This window comes from Chiloscyllium punctatum, chromosome 21 (assembly GCF_047496795.1).
Source record: "Chiloscyllium punctatum isolate Juve2018m chromosome 21, sChiPun1.3, whole genome shotgun sequence".
Lineage (NCBI taxonomy): Eukaryota > Metazoa > Chordata > Chondrichthyes > Orectolobiformes > Hemiscylliidae > Chiloscyllium > Chiloscyllium punctatum.
This window is the reverse complement of record NC_092759.1, coordinates 20,550,855-20,570,546: the sequence shown is the minus strand read 5'-3', so window position 1 is coordinate 20,570,546 and position 19,692 is coordinate 20,550,855. Positions and strand designations below refer to the sequence as shown.

Here is a 19,692-nt window from a genome sequence, read left to right as displayed (position 1 = left end):
GATCTCCCTGTGCCCAAAGTGGCTGCTGTGTTTCCTATATAACGATAACGACCACCAAAGTGACTTCAAAAACGCTTCAGTCGCCTTTGGTCCAGTGGTCACCAAAGACACTTTAAAAACAACTTCTAAAAAACTTAGTTCTGTCCACCGTGTCCCAAAATACTTAATCAACTTGTGGCCATCATCCTGGTGGACTGGGTAGGGACAAAGTCACTTCATGGAACACTGATTCCCTGAACTGATGTCGGGATCAATAGTTTGGAATCAAGTTAGTCAATCCTGTGAGACAGAACTAGCAGTCTAATATGTAAATGAAAAATTCAGACAATACTCCGAGCACTGCTGGCTACAGGTATGGAAATAAGGAGGAGGTTATTTTGAGGAGAAACCTTTTCTGTTGAGTTCAGGAATGCTGATCCCTTATTGACAGGTTTATTATACGGGAGCCAGCGTGAGAAAGCTTGTGACTTCTCTGTAACAGCAGCAGTGTTTTAGCTGCTTAGAATCTGAGAAACCAGAGCATGGAAGCAAGTCTCTTAGCCCAGCGAATCCACACCAATCCTCTGAACAGCATCCCACCCAAACCCATCCTATCCCTGTAACCCTGCATTTCTCATGGCTAATCCACCTAGCCGACACATCTCTGGACACTATGGGACAATTTAGCACGAATCGAGAGTGTGGCGCTGGAAAAGCACAGCAGGTCAGGCAGCATCCGAGGGGCAGGAGAATCAACTTTTCAGGCAAGAGCCCTTCATCAGGAATGAAGGGCTCCTGCCAGAAACATCAATTCTCCTGCTCCTCGGAAGCTGCCTGACCTGCTGCGCTTTTCCAGCACCACACTCTCGACTCTGATCTGCAGCCCTCACTTTCTCCTAGACAATTTCCCATGGCCAATCCACCCTAACTTGAACACCTCTGGACTATGGTGGGGGTGGAAAAGAGAACCAGAGCACCTGGACGAAACCCGCGCAGACACAGGCAGAGTGTGCAAACTCCATACAGACAGTCGCCACCAGAGGTTACGATCATACCCAGCTCCCTGGTGCTGTTTGGAAGCAGCTCTAACCACTGAGCCACTGTGCTGCCCTTAAATAGTGGTCATTTGACAATCTGTGAACACGCAGACCCAGTTCACTCAACATTTATTTACAGCACAGTAAAGATTCACCGGATTTGTCTGGAGGATAATCGCACTGCCTTATGATGAGAGGCTGAGTAAACTGCAATGATGCTGTCAGGAGTTTAGGAAAATGAGGGGTGATTCATTGTAACACTCAAGGTTGTGAAAGGGTTACACAGGGTAGACGATGAGAGATTGTTTCCAGGGCAGAGGGTGGGAGGCAGACTTTCAGGATAATTGGCCAATCTTCTGGGACTGAATCTTTTGAATTCTCTAACACAGAGGGCTGTGGATCCTCAATTGTTGAATATATTTACAGCTATTATCGACAGATTTTTGGGAACCAAGGGGAAATGGGGAGTGGTCGGGAGAGTGGAGCTGAATCTCAAGATCATACACAAATGCATTAAAAGGAAGAGCAGGTTCAAGGGGTTTGAACAGTCTACTCCTGCTTGTGCGCTGGGCCTGACTACGCACAGTACGATCCAACATAGTGGCATGAGACATTCCACAGGGGCTAAGGTATGCAGTAAGCAATAATGCCACCATTTATTAACAAGTTTCACAGGTGCTATATGCCAGTGACCCAAGACAGACATTAACCCAATTGCTACGTTCAGAGTTCAAGCCTCTTGTCCGGTATAGCGGAACCACTGGGAAGGATTCACTTACGTTCAGTTTCGGTAATTGAGCTGCTGGAGGTGATGGTGCTCATGGATGAACTCGCACCATAAGCTGGATATGCACCAGTTAACGCAACAGAGTGAGACACCCAGGCAGCGGGATCAATAGGTCGGATTGGCTCATCTACAGAAAGAGGAACAGAGAATCGCATCAGTGTGCGCAAAAGGACAAGAAGAAAATAGAAGCTAGGATACAAATTGGATCATGCTGCTCACTCAGGTCAAGGTGTGACAAAATGGCAACTCATTTCAATTCTTGAGCCATTAAATTCCTGTCGTTTTCTTTTCTTTCAAATTGTTCTCAAAGGCACTAGTTTGGCAGAGTGCCCAGCAGTCCATTGTCCAAGTGGTCACTTTTCCAGTCTGGACCCACTTGGTACAATTGATTCAAACATTGACATACCCTGCTCTGTCCTCAATAGTCCCAGGTTCTGTCCTCAGCATAATTCTCCACTTTCACCTCCCAGCACAGTCATCACCTCGAATCAGGATAGCAGGAGGTCAATCAGCCCAATCAACCGTGCTGTCCCTGTCCTAGAATGGTGCGATGGGAGACAGTGTTGAGAGAGCTTTACTCTGTATCTAACCCCATGCTGTCCCTGCCCTGGGAGTGTGTGATGGGGGGACAGTGTAGAGGAAGCTTTACTCTGTATCTAACCCCATGCTGTCCTTGTCCTGGTAGTGTTTGATGGGGGGGGACAGTGTAGAGAGAGCTTTACTCTGTATCTAACCCCATGCTGCTCCTGTCCTGGAACAGTGTGATGGGGGACACTGTAGAGGGAGCTTTACTCTGTACCTAACCCTGTGCTGTCCCTGTCCTGGAAATGGTTGACAGGGACAGTGTGGAGGGAGCTTCCCCCTGTATCTAACCCTGTGCTGTCCCTGTCCTGGGAGTCTTTGGTGGGGACAGTGCAGAGAGAGCTTTACGCTGTATCTAACCTGGTGCTGTCCCTGTCTTGGGAGTATTTGGTGGGGACTGTAAAGAGTCACCAAAATCTTTCAACTTGAAGCATTAGAAAACCTCGTCTCATCAGACGTCAATAAACATCAATCTCAGTAGCACAGCACACACTGCTATATGTGCGGCGAAATATTAAGCCAACACTTACTTCTGGGCAAAGTGAAGTAGCCCTGAGGTGATGGGTCCCAGCATTTGGCAACTGTTAAAATAATTGGCCTTAAAGAGAGGAAAACAAACAGATTAAAGTCAAGTCAAGTAAGTAGCTTTGAAAGGAGAGACAATATATCATAAAGCACCTGGGATTGGGACAGGAATAGCAACGCTCCTGCACTCATCACATTCAGCACATTCAAAACCAGAGTAAACATTGAAGCTAACACAACAAAACCAGAAGGGATTTTTTTCCTCAATTCAGTGCGTTACTTACAGATAATGTTGTAAGCCACAAGTGGTACTCAGTTCTGAGGTTGCTACTGGCAGTTTCCTCAGATGTTACACAGACCTGCAGAGAACAACCAGGCCATAATCCCATCTACTCCATGCCAGAGTTTCTGCTTCACATGAGCCTCCCACTTCCATCTCACCCTATCAGTGTATCCTTCCACTCTTTCCTCCGCACCAGTGTCTATCCAGCTTACCCCTCCCTGAAACATATCAATTCCATTTACCTCAAGTTCCTCATTCTCACCATTCTCCAGTCTCTTAAACGCCCAAATGGATATACTTATATGGACGGTCCCTGGTTCAAGCCTTGCCCGATCCCCCAACATACCCAGATTCCTGAGTGTCTTCCAATCCTAACAGAATTTCAAAAGCTTGCAGCAAGTCCTCTGCAACTAAAACCAAAAGAAGCAGGAGCACAGAACTGGAATAGCGCTGGAAAGCACAACATGTTGTCAATGCTTTTTATCTCATACTCATCAGAAATCCAAATTTCAGACAGTTACAACCATTTACACCACAGGAGGGAAGGACACTTGTTGCAAGAGGCATTGGCCATGGAGAACCATCCAAGCTCCTACAGCATTGAAAAGGATAAAAAGATTGAACATACTTCTCTTGTTTGCAGAGAATGGGTCCCTGTATCAAAACTCCCAGGCTGGAGTTTGCACACTCTTTCTTTTAATTATATTAGGGGTGGCATGGTGGTTAGCACTGCTGCCTTACAGCACCAGGGACCTGGGTTCAATTCCCACCTTGGGTAACTGACTGTGTGGAGTTTGCACATTCTCCCCGTGTCTGTGTGGGTTTTCTCCAGGTGCTCTGTATTCCTCCCACAGTCCAAAGATGTGCAGGTTAGGGTAGATTGGCCATGGGAAACTGCCCATAGTGATAGCTGCGTTAGTCAGGAGGTAAATATGGGGAATGGGTCTGGGTGGGTTACTCTTCGGAGAGTCAGTGTGGACTTGTTGGGCCGAAGGGCCTGTTTCCATACTGTAGGGAATCTAATCTAATCATACAACATACAATCATACAAGGGGACAGCCTTGCAGGTGTAAGCTGCAGTGAAGGGGTCTGTGGCTCTGAGACTCAGAAGGGAAAGGGGGAGAGGAGGAGAGCGCTAGTTATAGGGGACTCTTTAGTTAGAGGGACGGACAGGCGGTTCTGTGGACATGGGCGAGACTCTCAGATGGTTTGTTGCTTCCCGGGTGCTAGGGTCCGAGACGTCTCAGACCGTGTCTTCAGAATCCTTAAGGGGGAGGGTGTGCAGCCAGAAGTCGTGGTGCACATTGGCACCAATGACATAGGTAGGAAGAGGGTTGGGGAGGTCATTCAGGAGCTCAGGGAGTTAGGCTGAGAGCTAAAAGCTAGAACAGACAGAGTCATCATCTCTGGGTTGTTGCCGGTGCCACGTGACAAGTGAGGCAAGGAATAGGGAGAGAGTGCAGTTGAACACGTGGCTGCAAGGATGGTGTAGGAGGGAGGGCTTCAGGTATTTGGACAATTGGACTGCATTCTGGGGAAGGTGGGACCTGTACAAGCAGGACGGATTGCACCTGAACTAGAGGGCACCAATATCCTGGGGGGTAGGTTTGCTACCACTCTTCGGGGGGGGGTTTAAACTAATTTGGCAGGGGGATGGGATCTGGACTTGTAGTCCAGCAAGTAAGCTAGCTGTTTTTCAGGATGCCCAAGACTGTAGGGAGGCTGTGGAGAAGGTAGCACTGACAGGGACTACTTGCGGACACGGAGATGGGCTCAAGTGTGTATACTTCAATGCAAGAAGTATCAGAAATAAGGTGGGTGAACTTAAGGCGTGGATTGGTACCTGGGACTACAATGTTGTGGCCATCACGGAAACGTGGATTGATGAGGGACAGGAATGGCTGTTGGAGGTTCCTGGTTACAGATCTTTCAGTAAGATTAGGGAGGGTGGTAAAAAAGGAGGGGGGGGTGGCATTGCTGATTAGAAATGGTATAACGGCTGCAGAAAGGCAGTTTGAGGGGGATCTGCCTCTGGAGGTAGTATGGGCTGAAGTCAGAAATAGGAAAGGTGCAGTCACCTTGTTGGGTGTTTACTATAGGCCCCCCAATAGCAGCAGAGATGTGGAGAAACAGATTGGGAAACAGATTTTGGAAAGGTGCAGAAGTCACAGGGTCGTAGTCATGGGCGATTTCAACTTCCCAAATATTGATTGGAAGCTCTTTAGATCAAGTAGATTGGATGGGGCGGTGTTTGTGCAGTGTGTCCAGGAAGCTTTTCTAACGCAGTATGTAGATTGTCCAACCAGAGGGGAGGCCATATTGGATTTGGTGCTTGGTAATGAACCGGGACAAGTGGTGGGCTTGTTAGTGGGTGAACATTTTGGTGATGGTGACCACAATTGTGACTTTCACCTTGGTTATGGAGAGAGATAGGTGCATACAACAAGGTAGATTTTACAATTGGGGGAAGGGAAATTACGATGCTGTAAGACAGGATTTGAGGAGCATACGTTGGGAGCATAGGCTGTCAGGGAAGGATGTGGTGGAAATGTGGAACTTTTTCAAGAAGCAGATACGACGTGTCCTTGATATGTATGTACCTATCAGGCAGGAAAGAAATGATCTTGTGAGGGAGCCTTGGTTGACGGGGGAGGTTGAATGTCTAGTAAGAGGAAGAAGGATGCTTACATAAGGTTGAGGAAACAAGGTTCAGACAGAGCAGTGGAGGGATACAGGATAGCCAGAAGGGACCTGAAGAAAGGGATTAGGAGAGCTAAGAGAGGGCATGAAAAATCCTTGGCGGATAGGATCAAGGATAACCCCAAGGCATTTTATGCGTATGTGAGAAACCGGAGAATGACGAGAACGAAGGTAGGTCCGATCAAGGACAGTAGTGGGAGACTGTGTATTGAGTCGGAAGAGATAGGAGAGGTCTTGAACAAGTACTTCTCTTCAGTATTTACGAACGAGAGGGACCGTATTGTTGAAGAGGAGAGTGTGAAACGGACTGTTAAGCTAGAAGAGATACTTGTTAGGAAGGAAGATCTGTTGGACATTTTGAACAACTTGAGGATAGACAAGTCCCCCGGGCCTGACGGGATATATCCTAGGATTATGTGGGAAGCAAGAGAGGAAATTGCAGTACCGTTGGCAATGATCTTCTCGTCTTCACTGGCAACGGGGTTGGTACCAGGGGACTGGAGAGTAGCGAATGTTGTGCCCCTGTTCAAAAAAGGGAATAGAGATAACCCCGGGAATTACAGGCCAGTTAGTCTAACTTCTGTTGTAGGCAAAGTAATGGAAAGGGTACTGAGGGATAGGATTTATGAGTATCTGGAAAGACACTGCTTGATTAGGGACAGCCAGCACGGATTTGTGAAGGGTAGGTCTTGCCTTACAAGTCTTATTGAATTCTTCGAGGAGGTGACCAAGCATGTGGATGAGGGTAGAGCAGTGGATGTAGTGTACATGGATTTTAGTAAGGCATTTGATAAGGTTCCCCATGGTAGGCTTATGTGGAAAGTCAGGAGGCATGGGATAGAGGGAAATTTGGCCAATTGGATAGAAAACTGGCTAACCGGTCGAAGTCAGAGAGTGGTGGTAGATGGTAAATATTCAGCCTGGAGCCCGGTTACAAGTGGAGTTCTGCAGGGATCAGTTCTGGGTCCTCTGCTGTTTGTAATTTTTATTAATGACTTAGATGAGGGAGTCGAAGGGTGGGTCAGTAAATTTGCAGATGATACGAAGATAGGTGGAGTTGTGGACAGTGAGGAGGGCATTTGTCGTTTGCAAAGGGACTTAGATATGTTGCAGAGCTGGGCTGAGGAGTGGCAGATGGAGTTCAACCCTGCCAAGTGTGAGGTTGTCCATTTTGGAAGAACAAATAAGAATGCGGAATACAGGGTTAATGGTAGGGTTCTTAGTCAGGTGGAGGAACAGAGGGATCTTGGGGTCTATGTACATAGATCTTTGAAAGTTGCCACTCAGGTGGATAGAGTTTGTAAGAAGGCCTATGGAGTATTATCGTTCATTAGCAGAGGGATTGAATTCAAGAGTCGTGAAGTGATGTTGCAGCTGTACAGGACTTTGGTTAGGCCACAGTTGGAGTACTGTGTGCAGTTTTGGTCGCCTCACTTTAGGAAAGATGTGGAAGCTTTGGAGAGGGTGCAGAGGAGATTTACCAGGATGTTGCCTGGAATGGAGAATAGGTCGTATGAGAATAGGTTGAGAGTTCTCGGCCTTTTCTCGTTGGAACGGCAAAGGATGAGGGGTGATTTGATAGAGGTTTATAAGATGATCAGAGGAATAGATAGAGTAGACAGTCAGAAACTTTTTCCCCGGGTACAACAGAGTGTTACAAGGGGACATAAATTTAAGGTGAAGGGTGGAAAGTATAGGGGAGATGTCAGGGGTGGGTTCTTTACCCAGAGAGTGGTGGGGGCATGGAATGCGCTGCCCATGGGAGTGGTAGAGTCAGAATCATTGGCGACCTTTAAGCGGCATTTGGATGGGTACATGGATGGGTGCTTAATCTAGGTTAGAAGTTCGGCACAACATCGTGGGCCGAAGGGCCTGTTCTGTGCTGTATTGTTCTATGTTCTATGTTCTAACACTGCTCTCGCTGATTACTCACCCTTTCCACGTTGCGCTGACCCTGGCTGAGAGAGGGTGCTCAGTCTAACAACAAGCAGGCAAGGCCATTCAACCCCTCAAGCATCCAGCACCATTTAATGACATGACAGCTGCTTTGCATTTTAACTCTATCCACCCACTTTTCATCCATTTAATACCGTATATACGTGTGCATAGGTCAATCTCATGGATAAGTCGACCCCTTACTTCTGTCCAAAAAGTCTTGTATTTTCCATATACCCCATGTGTAAGTCGACCTCACTATATTGCATTATAAACCTCTTACAAAGGAAACTGCGTATTCCCAGAATTCATTTAAACAAAATCGCATTCATTCACTTATACCGGTTACTCTCCTCATCGTTGTTTGTTTACTATATCGCTTCTCTATTCATTCATTACCCTACTTAGCCCACTTGGTTTACTACAGTATGTTTTGATTAATTCATTCAGACCGGCACTATGTCTATCTGTTCTTATCACATCTTGTTCACTGCACACCCAAACATTAATATCGTTAAAATGTTAATCATTTTAATTGTGCCATTATATCTGAATAAAAGTGAGATATATTTGTTACATACCGGTATATCTTTAATTCTTTGACCAATTTGTTTATGTTGTTGAGATTCATAACATATGAGAGTAAATGGGAGGGAAACAGAAGGATTTGGTGGGGAAGTTCAAGACACTTACACGCTCAGAATTTAATAAATATTTCATTTTAGGTTTGCCTTTATACCAGGCCATGATGATGTGGAACAATGTGATTTTGCAGGATTACAATGAATCTTTATCATGTTAAATTCTCGTACTGGTCTCTTGCTTTTATCCAGTAATTACCTTTACTGTAACTCATTGTGTTCTTCTTCTCTACCTGGGATTAGTTGAGCGATCAAATCGACTTTGGCTAATAATTCGGTATTTCGAACTGCAGCATGAATCTCAGCTCCTCATAACTTGTGGCCATGTTTTATCGACCCTCTAAAAATAGTCTTAACAATTCGGCCTATACGCGAGTATATAGAGTACTCAAACTCATCAACATCTTTGCTTTCAAATTTCCAACTGACTTCCAGTGTCATCAGCTTTCTTGTGGTAGAGCTCCAAAAGTCCACTCCCTGTTGCTTGAAGGAGTGCTTCCTGATATCAGTACTGCACGGCCTGCCTTTACCTTTAGATGATGTTCAACACTTGCTCTCCCAGGAGAAACAGTTTCCCTCTATTTGCCCTAGCGGTCCCTGAATCCTTTCAGGCATCCCTTAATCTTCAACACAACAGAATACAAGCTGGGATAGCCCTTTTGGCCTCTCTACCATCTGGGATATCCACAGTGCACCTTCTGCAAGGCCAGCAAGCAACAATCATCACGGTCTGTATCTGAAGATGTGGCCAACTCAGGACAAGAGATGTTTTGCCAGCATTAGACGGCATTCCCACTTACCCGGGCTTGTGAACTATCTCTCGCAAAACCCGCACAGCATCGTCATTGCTCATGTTCTCAAAGTTGATGTCGTTCACCTGAAGGGGACAGAAGCAGGTGGGACTGAGTGATGCAGAAGACACGAGTGAAAATAACCATGCTACAGCCGCCATAAAGGTCACACACCTGTCACAACCAGGTACTGACTCTTCACTACAATACCCTGACTTTCAACAGCACTGACATGGCTGAATCCTCCACAGCCAATGTAAGGAATACAGCTGGCCAATCAAGCAAACACTGACAATACAGAAACACGTGGGAAGCTGAAAACTCTGCAGTGAGTTACACACTCCCCAACTGTCTAAAAAAGGTCCACCATGCAAAAGACACAGTGTGATGGAATCCTGCCCACTTGTCTGGATGGTACAGCTGTGATAAAGCTCGAGGAGCTCAACACCATCTAGTACAAAGCATCACTAGCACCCCATTCACCACCACCTTCAACATTCATCTCCATCACTGCTGACAGTCACAGCAGTGCGGACCATCAAAGAGATTCATAACAGTAACATTCCAAGGCTCTTCAGGTGGCACCTTCCATAGCTGTGAGCTCTAACACCTAGACATACAAGGGCAGAGAATGCATGGGAACACTACCCTTTCAAGTCACACAGTTTCAAGTCAGGACGACGTATCGCTGCTTCTCCTCTATCACTCGGTCAAAATCTCGGAACTCCTTTCCAGAAAGCTGCACGACAGACTGCAACAATTCGTTCACATTCATTCCCACCCTCTCAATCCAGTTAAGGATGGGTGACAAAGTGCTGGGCCCAGCCAACAACACCCATCATTGTCGGAAGGGACACAAGAAAATTTAGTCTCAAATCGGAGAATTTGCTCAGTTGGTCAAGAGCACTATGTGAGAGTGACCTCTTTCTGATCTCTCACTGGTGCGGTGCTGGTCAACTGCACACGGGCACTGTTTCCTGGCGAGTGGGAAAGGTGAAACAAAACAGTTCACGCAGCTAATTGCTAATCCCGTGCTGGAAGATAAGGGACAACTACGAATGTTGACAATGATCGGCTGGGAACAGCAGTCCCAATGCTGGTGAAACTCTACTCCAGTTAGATGACAACAGCATTTAAAGATTTGGAGACGCCGGTGTTGGACTGGGGTGTACAAAATTAGAAATCACACAACACCAGGTTATAGTCCAACAGGTATATTTGGAAGCAGTAGCTTTCGGAGCACACTGCTCCTTCATCAGGTGATTGCGGAGAATCTTACAGCATTTAACTACATGCTGCTATCCCTAGTCTCACATTTACTCCACCTCTGCAGACTCTGGACTGGCCACTTTGCCCATGTCAGGAACTGAGCTTCAGTTTACAAGGTTTGAGAGGCGGTTTGTACTCACCTGTAACAGCATGTCACCAGGTTCGATCCTCCCGTCTGCAGCCACTGCTCCACCTTTCATTATTGATCCAATGTAGATCCCTCCGTCCCCTCGCTCATTACTCTGGCCAACAATACTGATACCCAGAAAGTTGTACTTCTCTAGAGTTGAAGAAAGCAGAATCTGTACTTTTACTTTTGATGGTGGATCGGATCAAACCAAATGAGGTTGCAACTGTTCCATTTACTCCTTTGTAGGATTTGGAGGTTTTTGTTTTTGGAGAGAAAGGAAAAGTCTGTATTTCTAGAACTCTGCTCCTGACCTCAGAATGTTACTCCACTGTAACTTTGCGCAGTGCAGTCACTGTTGCACTATGGGTAACGCAGCACTTGATTTGCACACAGACAGCTCCCACAAACAGCACTACCGGGTGCTTCAGTGACTTGGTTGAGGGGCAAATATCGACCAGGACACCGGGTGAAATCTCCCGTACTTCCTTCAGCTAATACCAAGGGATGCCACACATCCGAGGGAGTCTTGGTTTGACACCATCCAACAGACTGCACCTTCAATAACACAGTATTCCCAGTGGGAATGCCAGCCTAGACTTTGCACACAAGTGCTGCCAGATCCTTGGCGAACAAACATCTCCCAACCTCCACACTGAAACCAAATGGCCCCATTCCCTCGCTGAAATTTCTGTGTTTCAACTAGGAAGAGTCAACTCACACTGCAAAGGAACTTTGGCACCAAGCACATCTGGAACACTGTGTAGTTCTGGTCCCCCAAGTTTGTTTTTTTAGACGCAATACAATGAAGATTGACTAGATTGGTCCCTTGGACAAGAGACTTCGGCTGGTGCGCCCTGGAGTTTGGAATCAGAGGTGATCTCATTGAAGGTTCTGAGGCAGACTGTCAAGGTACATGCCGAGATCATAACACTGATTGGGGAATCTAAAACCTAGGGCTGGTGTTGAGACACAGAGAGCTAGGGCACAGTCCAGGTATAAAGGGCTGACCATTTGGGACTGAGATTGGAAATAGTTTAAAGAGGCTGTGAATCTCTGCAATAATTCTCCCCAAAAGTGCTGCAGGGGGAGGTAATTAAGCTGGGATAGACATATTTCTGGTTTCTCAGGGAATCGAGGGACCAGGGGTGAAGATGGGCAAGCCTGGTTGAAAGCTAAGATCATCCATGATTGTACTGAATGGTGAAGCAGGTTCAATGGGCCGAATGGTCTACTCCTGCTCCTGCTTCCAACTTTAGACATACCCTAGCAGCAACTACAGTTTTCCAGATTGTGGTTACTCCCTTACCCATGTTCAACGTGACTGTGATGATGTTCAGGGACATTGTCGAGTCAGTGACGCTGCTAAACGAGGAGGCCTGTGTGGGATTAGAAACAGAAAAGCAAGGTCAGACATAGACTGTTAAAGGTTTGCAAAGCTGAAAGGGAGAAAGGCAGACAGCTGTTAGCCTTTTTGGATAGCTCTCTCTCTCTCTCTCTCTGAGCAGGATGTTTCCAGAGGCACCCCTTCACATACAGCAATGGAATCAGATTTCAGGAGTTGGGGAACGAGCACAGGTAGAATCTCGAGATGTTAAAACGGGCCGTTACAGACTGGGGGGCGAGGCAGCATGGGAGAAGGAGGACGCTTGAAACCCCCTCCCTCGCTTACACTTAGCTTTGGTGATTCAGAACAGAAACAAAGAGAAAAGCTGTTCACACAGGGGGCTCAGGGAGTGACTGTGCTCTTACACGTTCGAGTCGCGGGGGCCTCTGTTTCCGTCTGCGCCGGTGACGTTTCAGGATCCGCGAGTTGGTGCTCTGTTCAGTGGAGCTGCTGAATCTAGAGAGGGGAGTAAACAAACAGGTAAATCAAAACCAAACTAACCTGCCAAGGTATCTCTCCACCAGGCGCTCTCACTCCCCACTGCCTCATGGAAGATCACAACAGTTATAAAGAGCTCTCAGAGTACAGCATGGAAACAGACCCTTCAGTCCAACTCGCCCATGCTGACCACATATTCCAAACTAACCTAATCCCATTTACCAGCATTTGGTCCATATCCCCCAAAACCCTTCCTATTCATATACTCACCCTGATACCTCGGAAATGCTGTCATTGTACCAGTCTCCACCACTTCCCTCTGGTAGCTCATTCCATACACGCACCACCCTCTGTGTGAAAAGGTTACCCCCTTAGGGCCCTTTCAAATCTTTCCCCTCTCATCTTAAATCAATGCCCCTCTAGTTTTAGACTCCCCTATACTGGGGAGAAAACATTGGCTCATCACCCTATCCATGCCCCTCATGATTTTATAAACCTCTATAAGGTCACCCCTCAGCCTCCGACGCTCCAGGGAAATCAGCCCCAGCTTGTTCAGCCTCTCCCTGTAGCTCAAACCCTCCAACCCTGGCAACATCCTTGTAAATCTTTTCTGAACCCTTTCAAGTTTCACAACATCCTTGCCATAGCGGAGAAACAAGAATTGCACGTAGTATTCCAATCGCAGACTTCTTAGTCGTTCAGGAACAAAAACACAAGGACATAAGAAATTGGAGAAGGAGTTGGTGGTTGAACCTAGATCACCATTCAATCAGATCACATTCCGATTCCCCAACAGCCATGAACCACCCACTCCTCAGCTCACAGATTAGGTGGACTCAGCCAGGTTCACCAGGAGAGCAAGCAGAACGGGAGCCACTGAGAGAGAATATCAGGGCCAAGAACAAGGCCTGGATTAGAGGGTATGAGCTGTTAGGAAAGGTGAGACAAACTAGGGTTGGTTTTTTTTCCTGGAGTGGGAGAGGTGGAGGGGAGACCTGATATAAAATTATGAGAGGCATACATAGGGTTGACGTTCAGAATCTTTCTCGCAGAGTTGAAAAGTCCAGTGCTAGAGGGCATGGTGAAGGGGAGAAAATTCAAAGGAGATGTGAGGCGGCAAGTTTTTTTTAATTGAGAGTGGGGGGGGTGCCTGCAACAAGTGACGGAGGCAGATACATTCGGGGTGTTTAAGAGACTTTTAGGTAAGCACATGAATTAGCAAGGAATGGTGTGATATGGAGCATGGTAAAAACAATGACTGCAGATGCTGAAAACCAAATTCTGGATTAGTGGTGCTGGAAGAGCACAGCAGTTCAGGCAGCATCCAACGAGCAGCGAAATCGACGTTTCGGGCAAAAGCCCTTCATCAGGAATAAAGCTTTATTCCTGATGAAGGGCTTTTGCCCGAAACGTCGATTTCGCTGCTCGTTGGATGCTGCCTGAACTGCTGTGCTCTTCCAGCAACACTAATCCAGGATATGGAGCATGGGTAAGCAGAAGAGATTAGTTTCATTTAGCATCATGTTTGGCACAACATCGTGGGGCAAAAGGTCCATTCCAGTGCTGTACTGTTCTGTGTTCTATAACAGAGGAAGAGATAAGGCAAGTGTAGCTTACTACAGTGATGCTCAGCAGACCTGCCAGACAGTGGCTCAATGGTTAGCACTGTTGCCTCGCAGCACCAGGGACCCGAGTTCGATTCCAGCCTCGGGTGACTGTCTGTGTGGAGTTTGCACATTCTCCCCGTGTCTGCGTGGGTTTCCTCCCACAGTCCAAAGATGTGCAGTTTAGGTGAATTGGTCATGCTAAATTGCCCATAGTGTTCGGTGCATTAGTAGGGAGTTGGTGAATGGGTCTGGGTGGGTTAGTCTTTGGAGGGTCGGTGTGGACTTGTCGGGTCGAAGGGCCTGTTTCCGCACTGTAGGGAATCTAATCTAATCTAAACTGTGGAGAGAAATCAGAGTTAACGTTTCCAGTCCGGTGACCCTTCCCCCTTCACTCTCCACAGGTGCTGCCAGACCTGTTGAACGTTTCCAGTTCCAGAGCGTCTGTTTTAGTTTCTGATTTACAGCATCCGCAGTTCTTTCATTTTTATTTAAACTGACATTCAGCTTGAACTTTGACAGCCCCTAAACTGTAGGTAGATGGGAAAAGTTGTGAGAGCCAGAGAGCTTCATTCCTTTGCGATCCGGGAGTCAGGAAGTTCAGGAGATGGTGATATGCGTAAACTTGGGTGAGGATGCAAAGCAGGACGGACGTGAAGATCAGGGAGTACAAGTGAGGAGAGGAAAGACAGGCAAGTCAGGGAGGCACAGCGATAATACCAGGGGACGGGTAACCCAGAAATCCAGTCCTCATGAACTGAGGACTCGAGTTTCAATCCCACAGTGACAGATGTTGAAATCGGAATTCAATTTAGAAAATTATAGTATAAGGAGCTAGTATAATAGTATAAAGAACTGACAGCACTACTCCCTCACAGCGCCAGGGACCTGGGTTCAATTCCCGCCTCGGGCAGCTGCCTGTGTGGAGTTTGCACATTCTCCCAGTGTCTGCGTGGGTTTCCTCTGGGTGCTCCAGTTTCCTCCCACAGTCCAAAGATGTGCAGATAAGGTGAATTGACCATGCTAAATTGCCCGTAGTGTTAGATGCATTAGTCAGGGATAAATGTAGGGGATTGGGTCTGGGTGGGTTGCTCTTCGGAGGGTCGGTGTGGACTTGTTGGGCCGAAGGGCCTGTGTCCACACCGTAGGGAATCTAATCTAATCTAATGGCAACCACCGCTGGTTTAAAAAAAAAGCACTGTAATTGACTCTTGACTGTAACCAGGATGGGTAATAAATGCTGACCTAGCCCACACAATTTATTTTGTGAAGCAGAGGCAGGGAAACAGTTGCTGCATCTGTAAGCAGTACCTGCTGGCTGCATCATCCTCATCCGAGTCACAGAAGCTGGTAGTTTCTAGCTCACTGCTCAGGAGTGTGGACGAGCTCTCGTAACCAGCAAGATGTCGCTCCATTTTTGGGTGTCCATTAACTCTGGGACCTGTGGGGAGTAGAACACATCGCTGTAAAGCCTCCACAACAACCACCTGCAAGCTTGCTCTGAACACACAGAGGTTTTACTGCACACTTCGGAGATCAAGAGCACTGGGGGAGTGAGTGCTTTCCTCCTTTTGAAACTAAAAACAGTAACCGAGGGGAAAATAACATACCCTAATGAACGATGCAATTTATTCAATCACCACCCAACTGAGAGGGAGCCACTATAACTTTCCCAGACAGCTCTGACAACACTCGAATGCAGAGCTGCACCAGACATTTTCAGAAACTTCAAAATTCTGAACATCCGCTGCTCCAGATTTGGATGTTCGTGTGGACAACAGATTTCTGTCTGCCAACGCAGGTTACAGTCTGCTGTTAGATGCCCTCCTGTAAACCCTGTCCCAGGCCTTTACACACACCATGTTCCATACTCTCCCTCCGTCGCGGCTTCTCTCTCCGGGACAACACCACCGATTCCGTCTCGGTCTCATTATCCAAATTCTCCCGACTCCCAGTCACATTTGCACTGCAAGAAATCGAAGAAAGCATTCACACCGCTTCGGGGGGAAAAAAAAAGTCACACAAGAACAAGAAATTGCAGCTAAAATAAATCCGAAAAAAACAACACAAACCTCAACACGTTAGGAATGGTTGCCAAGAAGGGAATCAACTGAGTCACACATCATCATCTTACATACCCTTAGACTGTCAAAGACATACCAAATACTATCGATATGGTTTACATATTAATTAAAACTTAGCAAAGCAAGGCACTTGAATAATTTTCCACAACTGACACGGAACATATTGAACACAATATTAACTGCACTCACCCAGCCGACGCTTGCAAACCTCAGAGTAAAAAGACTAATGTTACTTACCACTCTGCGATTTGACAGCACTCACCTAATAATCCCGAGTATGCTAAGAATTACACTTTAAAATTTAAAGATCTACAGTTTTTAAGATTTCCTGTCTGGCCAGCAATGTGACTTTGTTAGAAACTAATAACATTTATAATCAGGAATGACTCGCTGCAGGAGGAAAGGAACATATACAGGCATTGTAGCTTTCTGACTGAAACAAAAGCACTTAATTAAATCATGAAGCAAGAATTGAACAAGCAATAATTCCCTGCTGCGTTTTCCATAGCAATGACTTGACCAGAGTTAACTTGCCAACAATTGACCCGCTGATCACCTGCAGTTTAATTTGCTGCTCCCATCTGCCTGATAAAAGAACGATAAAAATTTTGACAGCATGTCGCTTTATCGGCAACGTATATAAAGTTTAGTTTTCAGATTCCTGCATCCAATGTTGACGTTTGTATTCTGTCGCAGTAGCACTGTTAATAAATCGACAAGTTTACTCACTGGAAAGAAGGAGGTCTCGAGTCTCCAATTCCACCTGTTCGTTCGATTGGAGGAGGTACATCTGGCATTGTGCTAACTGGGTGAGGCGCTGGTTCTGGCTGTGAGCCTTCAGCAGATACCAACTGTGAGAAACATAACAGCAACAAGGAGGTGGTGGTGCAAATGTCATTAGTAATCCAGGCTAATGTTCTGGAGAGACGGGCATAAATCCCATCATAGCAGGTGGTGACATTTGAATTCAATTTACAATATCTGGAATAACGTGATGGCGATCACGTCACCACTATCTGGCTGCCTAATATCGGCCGTCCTTACCTGGCCTGGTTACACATGACTCAAGAGCCAACCACATTGCTGTGGGACTAAAGTACAATAAATGCTGGCCTAGCCAGTGATGAGTCAAGAGTGTGGTGCTGGAAAAGCACAGGTCAGGCAGCATCCGAGGAGCAGGAGAATCAATGTTTTCCTGATCAAGGGCTTATGCCCGAAATGTCAATTCTCCTGCTGCTCAGATGCTGTCTGATCTGCTGTGCTTTTCCAGCACCACACTCTTGACTCTGATCTCCAGCATCTGCAGTCCTCACTTTCTCCCAGCCAGTGATGATCCATAAACAAATTTTAAAAACTTCAGAACAACGATCAAGTGCAAGAATTCAGAAATCCATTCAAACTATTCAAGAATTAAGATCATTCAACATAGATTAAATTGTACAGGATATCTTTTACCCTGCTTAACATGTGTTACATTTACTACTGGGAAGGACCAGGGTGATCAGTAATTTTAAGGTGTGTTGGTGTGCTCTCAGACAGTGAAACTGTCACTATAACCGGCTACACTGCTGACCAGGGAAAGTCCAGCATCCTGTCCCACACCACCTTCACTTGTCTTGGGATCTCAGGATTCAGCTGAGCCTGTTTCTGTTTACCAAGTTACATGCATCAAGTTAGGTTCAGATGGAAGAGGTGCAGGAAGGCATAAACACAAGCCCCTGCACAGTGAGCTGTTCAGATCCTGAACACGCTGCCTAAGAATGTAGTGCAAGGTCAATTGAATATTGAAAGGGAATCTGAAAAGGAAGAATGTGAAAGGCAACAGAGCAGCTCAGTGGTTAGCACTGCTGCCTCAGAGCACCAGGGTCCCAGGTTCGATTCCAACCTTGGGCAACTGTCTGTGTGGAGTTTGCACATTCTCCCTGTGTCCGCGTGCTCCGGTTTCCTTCCACAGTCCAAAGATGTACAAATCAAGCGAATTGGCCGTGCTAAACTGGCCATGCTAAATTGCCCATAGTGATAGGTACATTAGTCAGAGGGAAGTGGGTCTGGGTGGGTTAGTCTTCGGAGGGTCGGTGTGAAGTGGTTGGGCCAAAGGGCCTGTTTCCACACTTCAGGGAATCGAATCTAATCAAGAAAGCAGGGGAGTTGGATTAGACACATCAGATATTCGGACAATGCAGGCTGAATGGCCTCCTGTGTGGGGACAGTTCTGAGAGTTTGTGACAGAGGAAGGTGGAAGAAAAAAATTATATTAAAATCGGAACAACGGAAAGGGGTCCTCACTAAAATTTACTGGTTAGAACATAGAACAGTATAGCACAGGAATGGGTCCTTCAGCATATGACATTGTGCCGAACGTGACGCTAAATTAAACTAATTCCTTCTGCCTGCCCTTAATCCATATCTCTCCATTCCTTGTAAGCTCATGTGCTTATCTTCAAGTCCCTTAAGCGCCCCTATCTTATCTGCCTCCACCACCAAACCTGGCAGCACGATCAAGACTCCTCGGACTCTGTGTGTTTAAACACGTGCCCCTCATAACTCCTCTGAACTTCCCCACCTTAAAGGCATGGTATTAGCCATGGTCGGTGCACTCTCCCGCACTTGGAGGATATCCACTATCTGATTCACACTGACAGGGTTCCTACAGGTTACAGGTAGTAAGGGTTTCCCCTCTGGCCCAAACTGGTTGCTCAGGAGTGAGCAGAGTATTGAACTGGAGGCCTGGGGTGCTTCACTATCCTGCCTGATTGACTTGCACTTGGCTAATCATCAGGAAAACATAAACAACACAAGGTGACTAATTCTTCTTGTGTGTGTTTTTTTTCTTTTGGGGGCAGGGGGAAGCATTTAGGATACCCTTGGCTGTCAGTCTTTAGGAAGCGTTGGCCTCTTCCAGTTGGACCGCCGAGCACATGGAGTTCAATAAACTAACTATGAGATGGGAAATGATCCAACAGCGAGGAGTGAACACAACATTCTGAAGGAACAGCTTCCTGTAATAACTCCACCGGTTTCATCCATCACAATAGACGGCAAGTCGAAAGCACTGCCTGAACTTTCGATTCTGCAACAGCAGCTTCCCAACAGAGAAATGATTGTTTCCTTAATTAGCATCCTAAAGGAAACAACATCCACAGGCACTCAGCCAGGACAACTAATAAAGGACCTTAGTGACTTAACCCTGCAAAGACTGTGATGTGCCCTCCACTAATAACAGGCAGTCTGCCAAGACAGCTAATGAAGACAGCGTTTCGGTGCTACAAACCCACCAAAAGATGTATCTTATTAGATCCTGTTGCTATGTCTGTCTTCCCCGGAAGGAATGTAGTTTCCACATTATCGGTGTCCTTTTCACCATCACCCAGCCCCCAACTCTCCACGTGGCCACAGTGTTGGTGCAATCACAGAGTTCACAAGCTTTTGAGGAGCGTATGGTGTCTGACCCCCTCAGCCACAGCATTCTCGCGAGCTGCTGACAGCTTCCCCTCTGTCCCAACTCACTTAGCGTCATGTCAGC

At 46.6% G+C, this 19,692-nt stretch overlaps 1 protein-coding gene across 2 annotated transcripts in view; it reads right to left on the bottom strand.

The window, feature by feature from the left end:
* Window positions 1-19,692, bottom strand: part of dvl2 (dishevelled segment polarity protein 2) — a 52,572-nt gene that overhangs the window by 6,854 nt on the left and 26,026 nt on the right. For both annotated transcript variants that reach the window (XM_072591688.1, XM_072591689.1), the window contains exons 3-11: window positions 16,899-17,020; window positions 15,945-16,051; window positions 15,397-15,526; window positions 12,409-12,499; window positions 11,966-12,035; window positions 10,670-10,809; window positions 9,270-9,346; window positions 2,916-2,983; window positions 1,796-1,930 (exon numbers count right to left, since the gene is read on the bottom strand). In XM_072591688.1, the coding sequence (XP_072447789.1) occupies window positions 1,796-1,930; window positions 2,916-2,983; window positions 9,270-9,346; window positions 10,670-10,809; window positions 11,966-12,035; window positions 12,409-12,499; window positions 15,397-15,526; window positions 15,945-16,051; window positions 16,899-17,020 (940 nt within the window). The remainder of the gene's footprint in view (window positions 1-1,795; window positions 1,931-2,915; window positions 2,984-9,269; window positions 9,347-10,669; window positions 10,810-11,965; window positions 12,036-12,408; window positions 12,500-15,396; window positions 15,527-15,944; window positions 16,052-16,898; window positions 17,021-19,692) is intronic.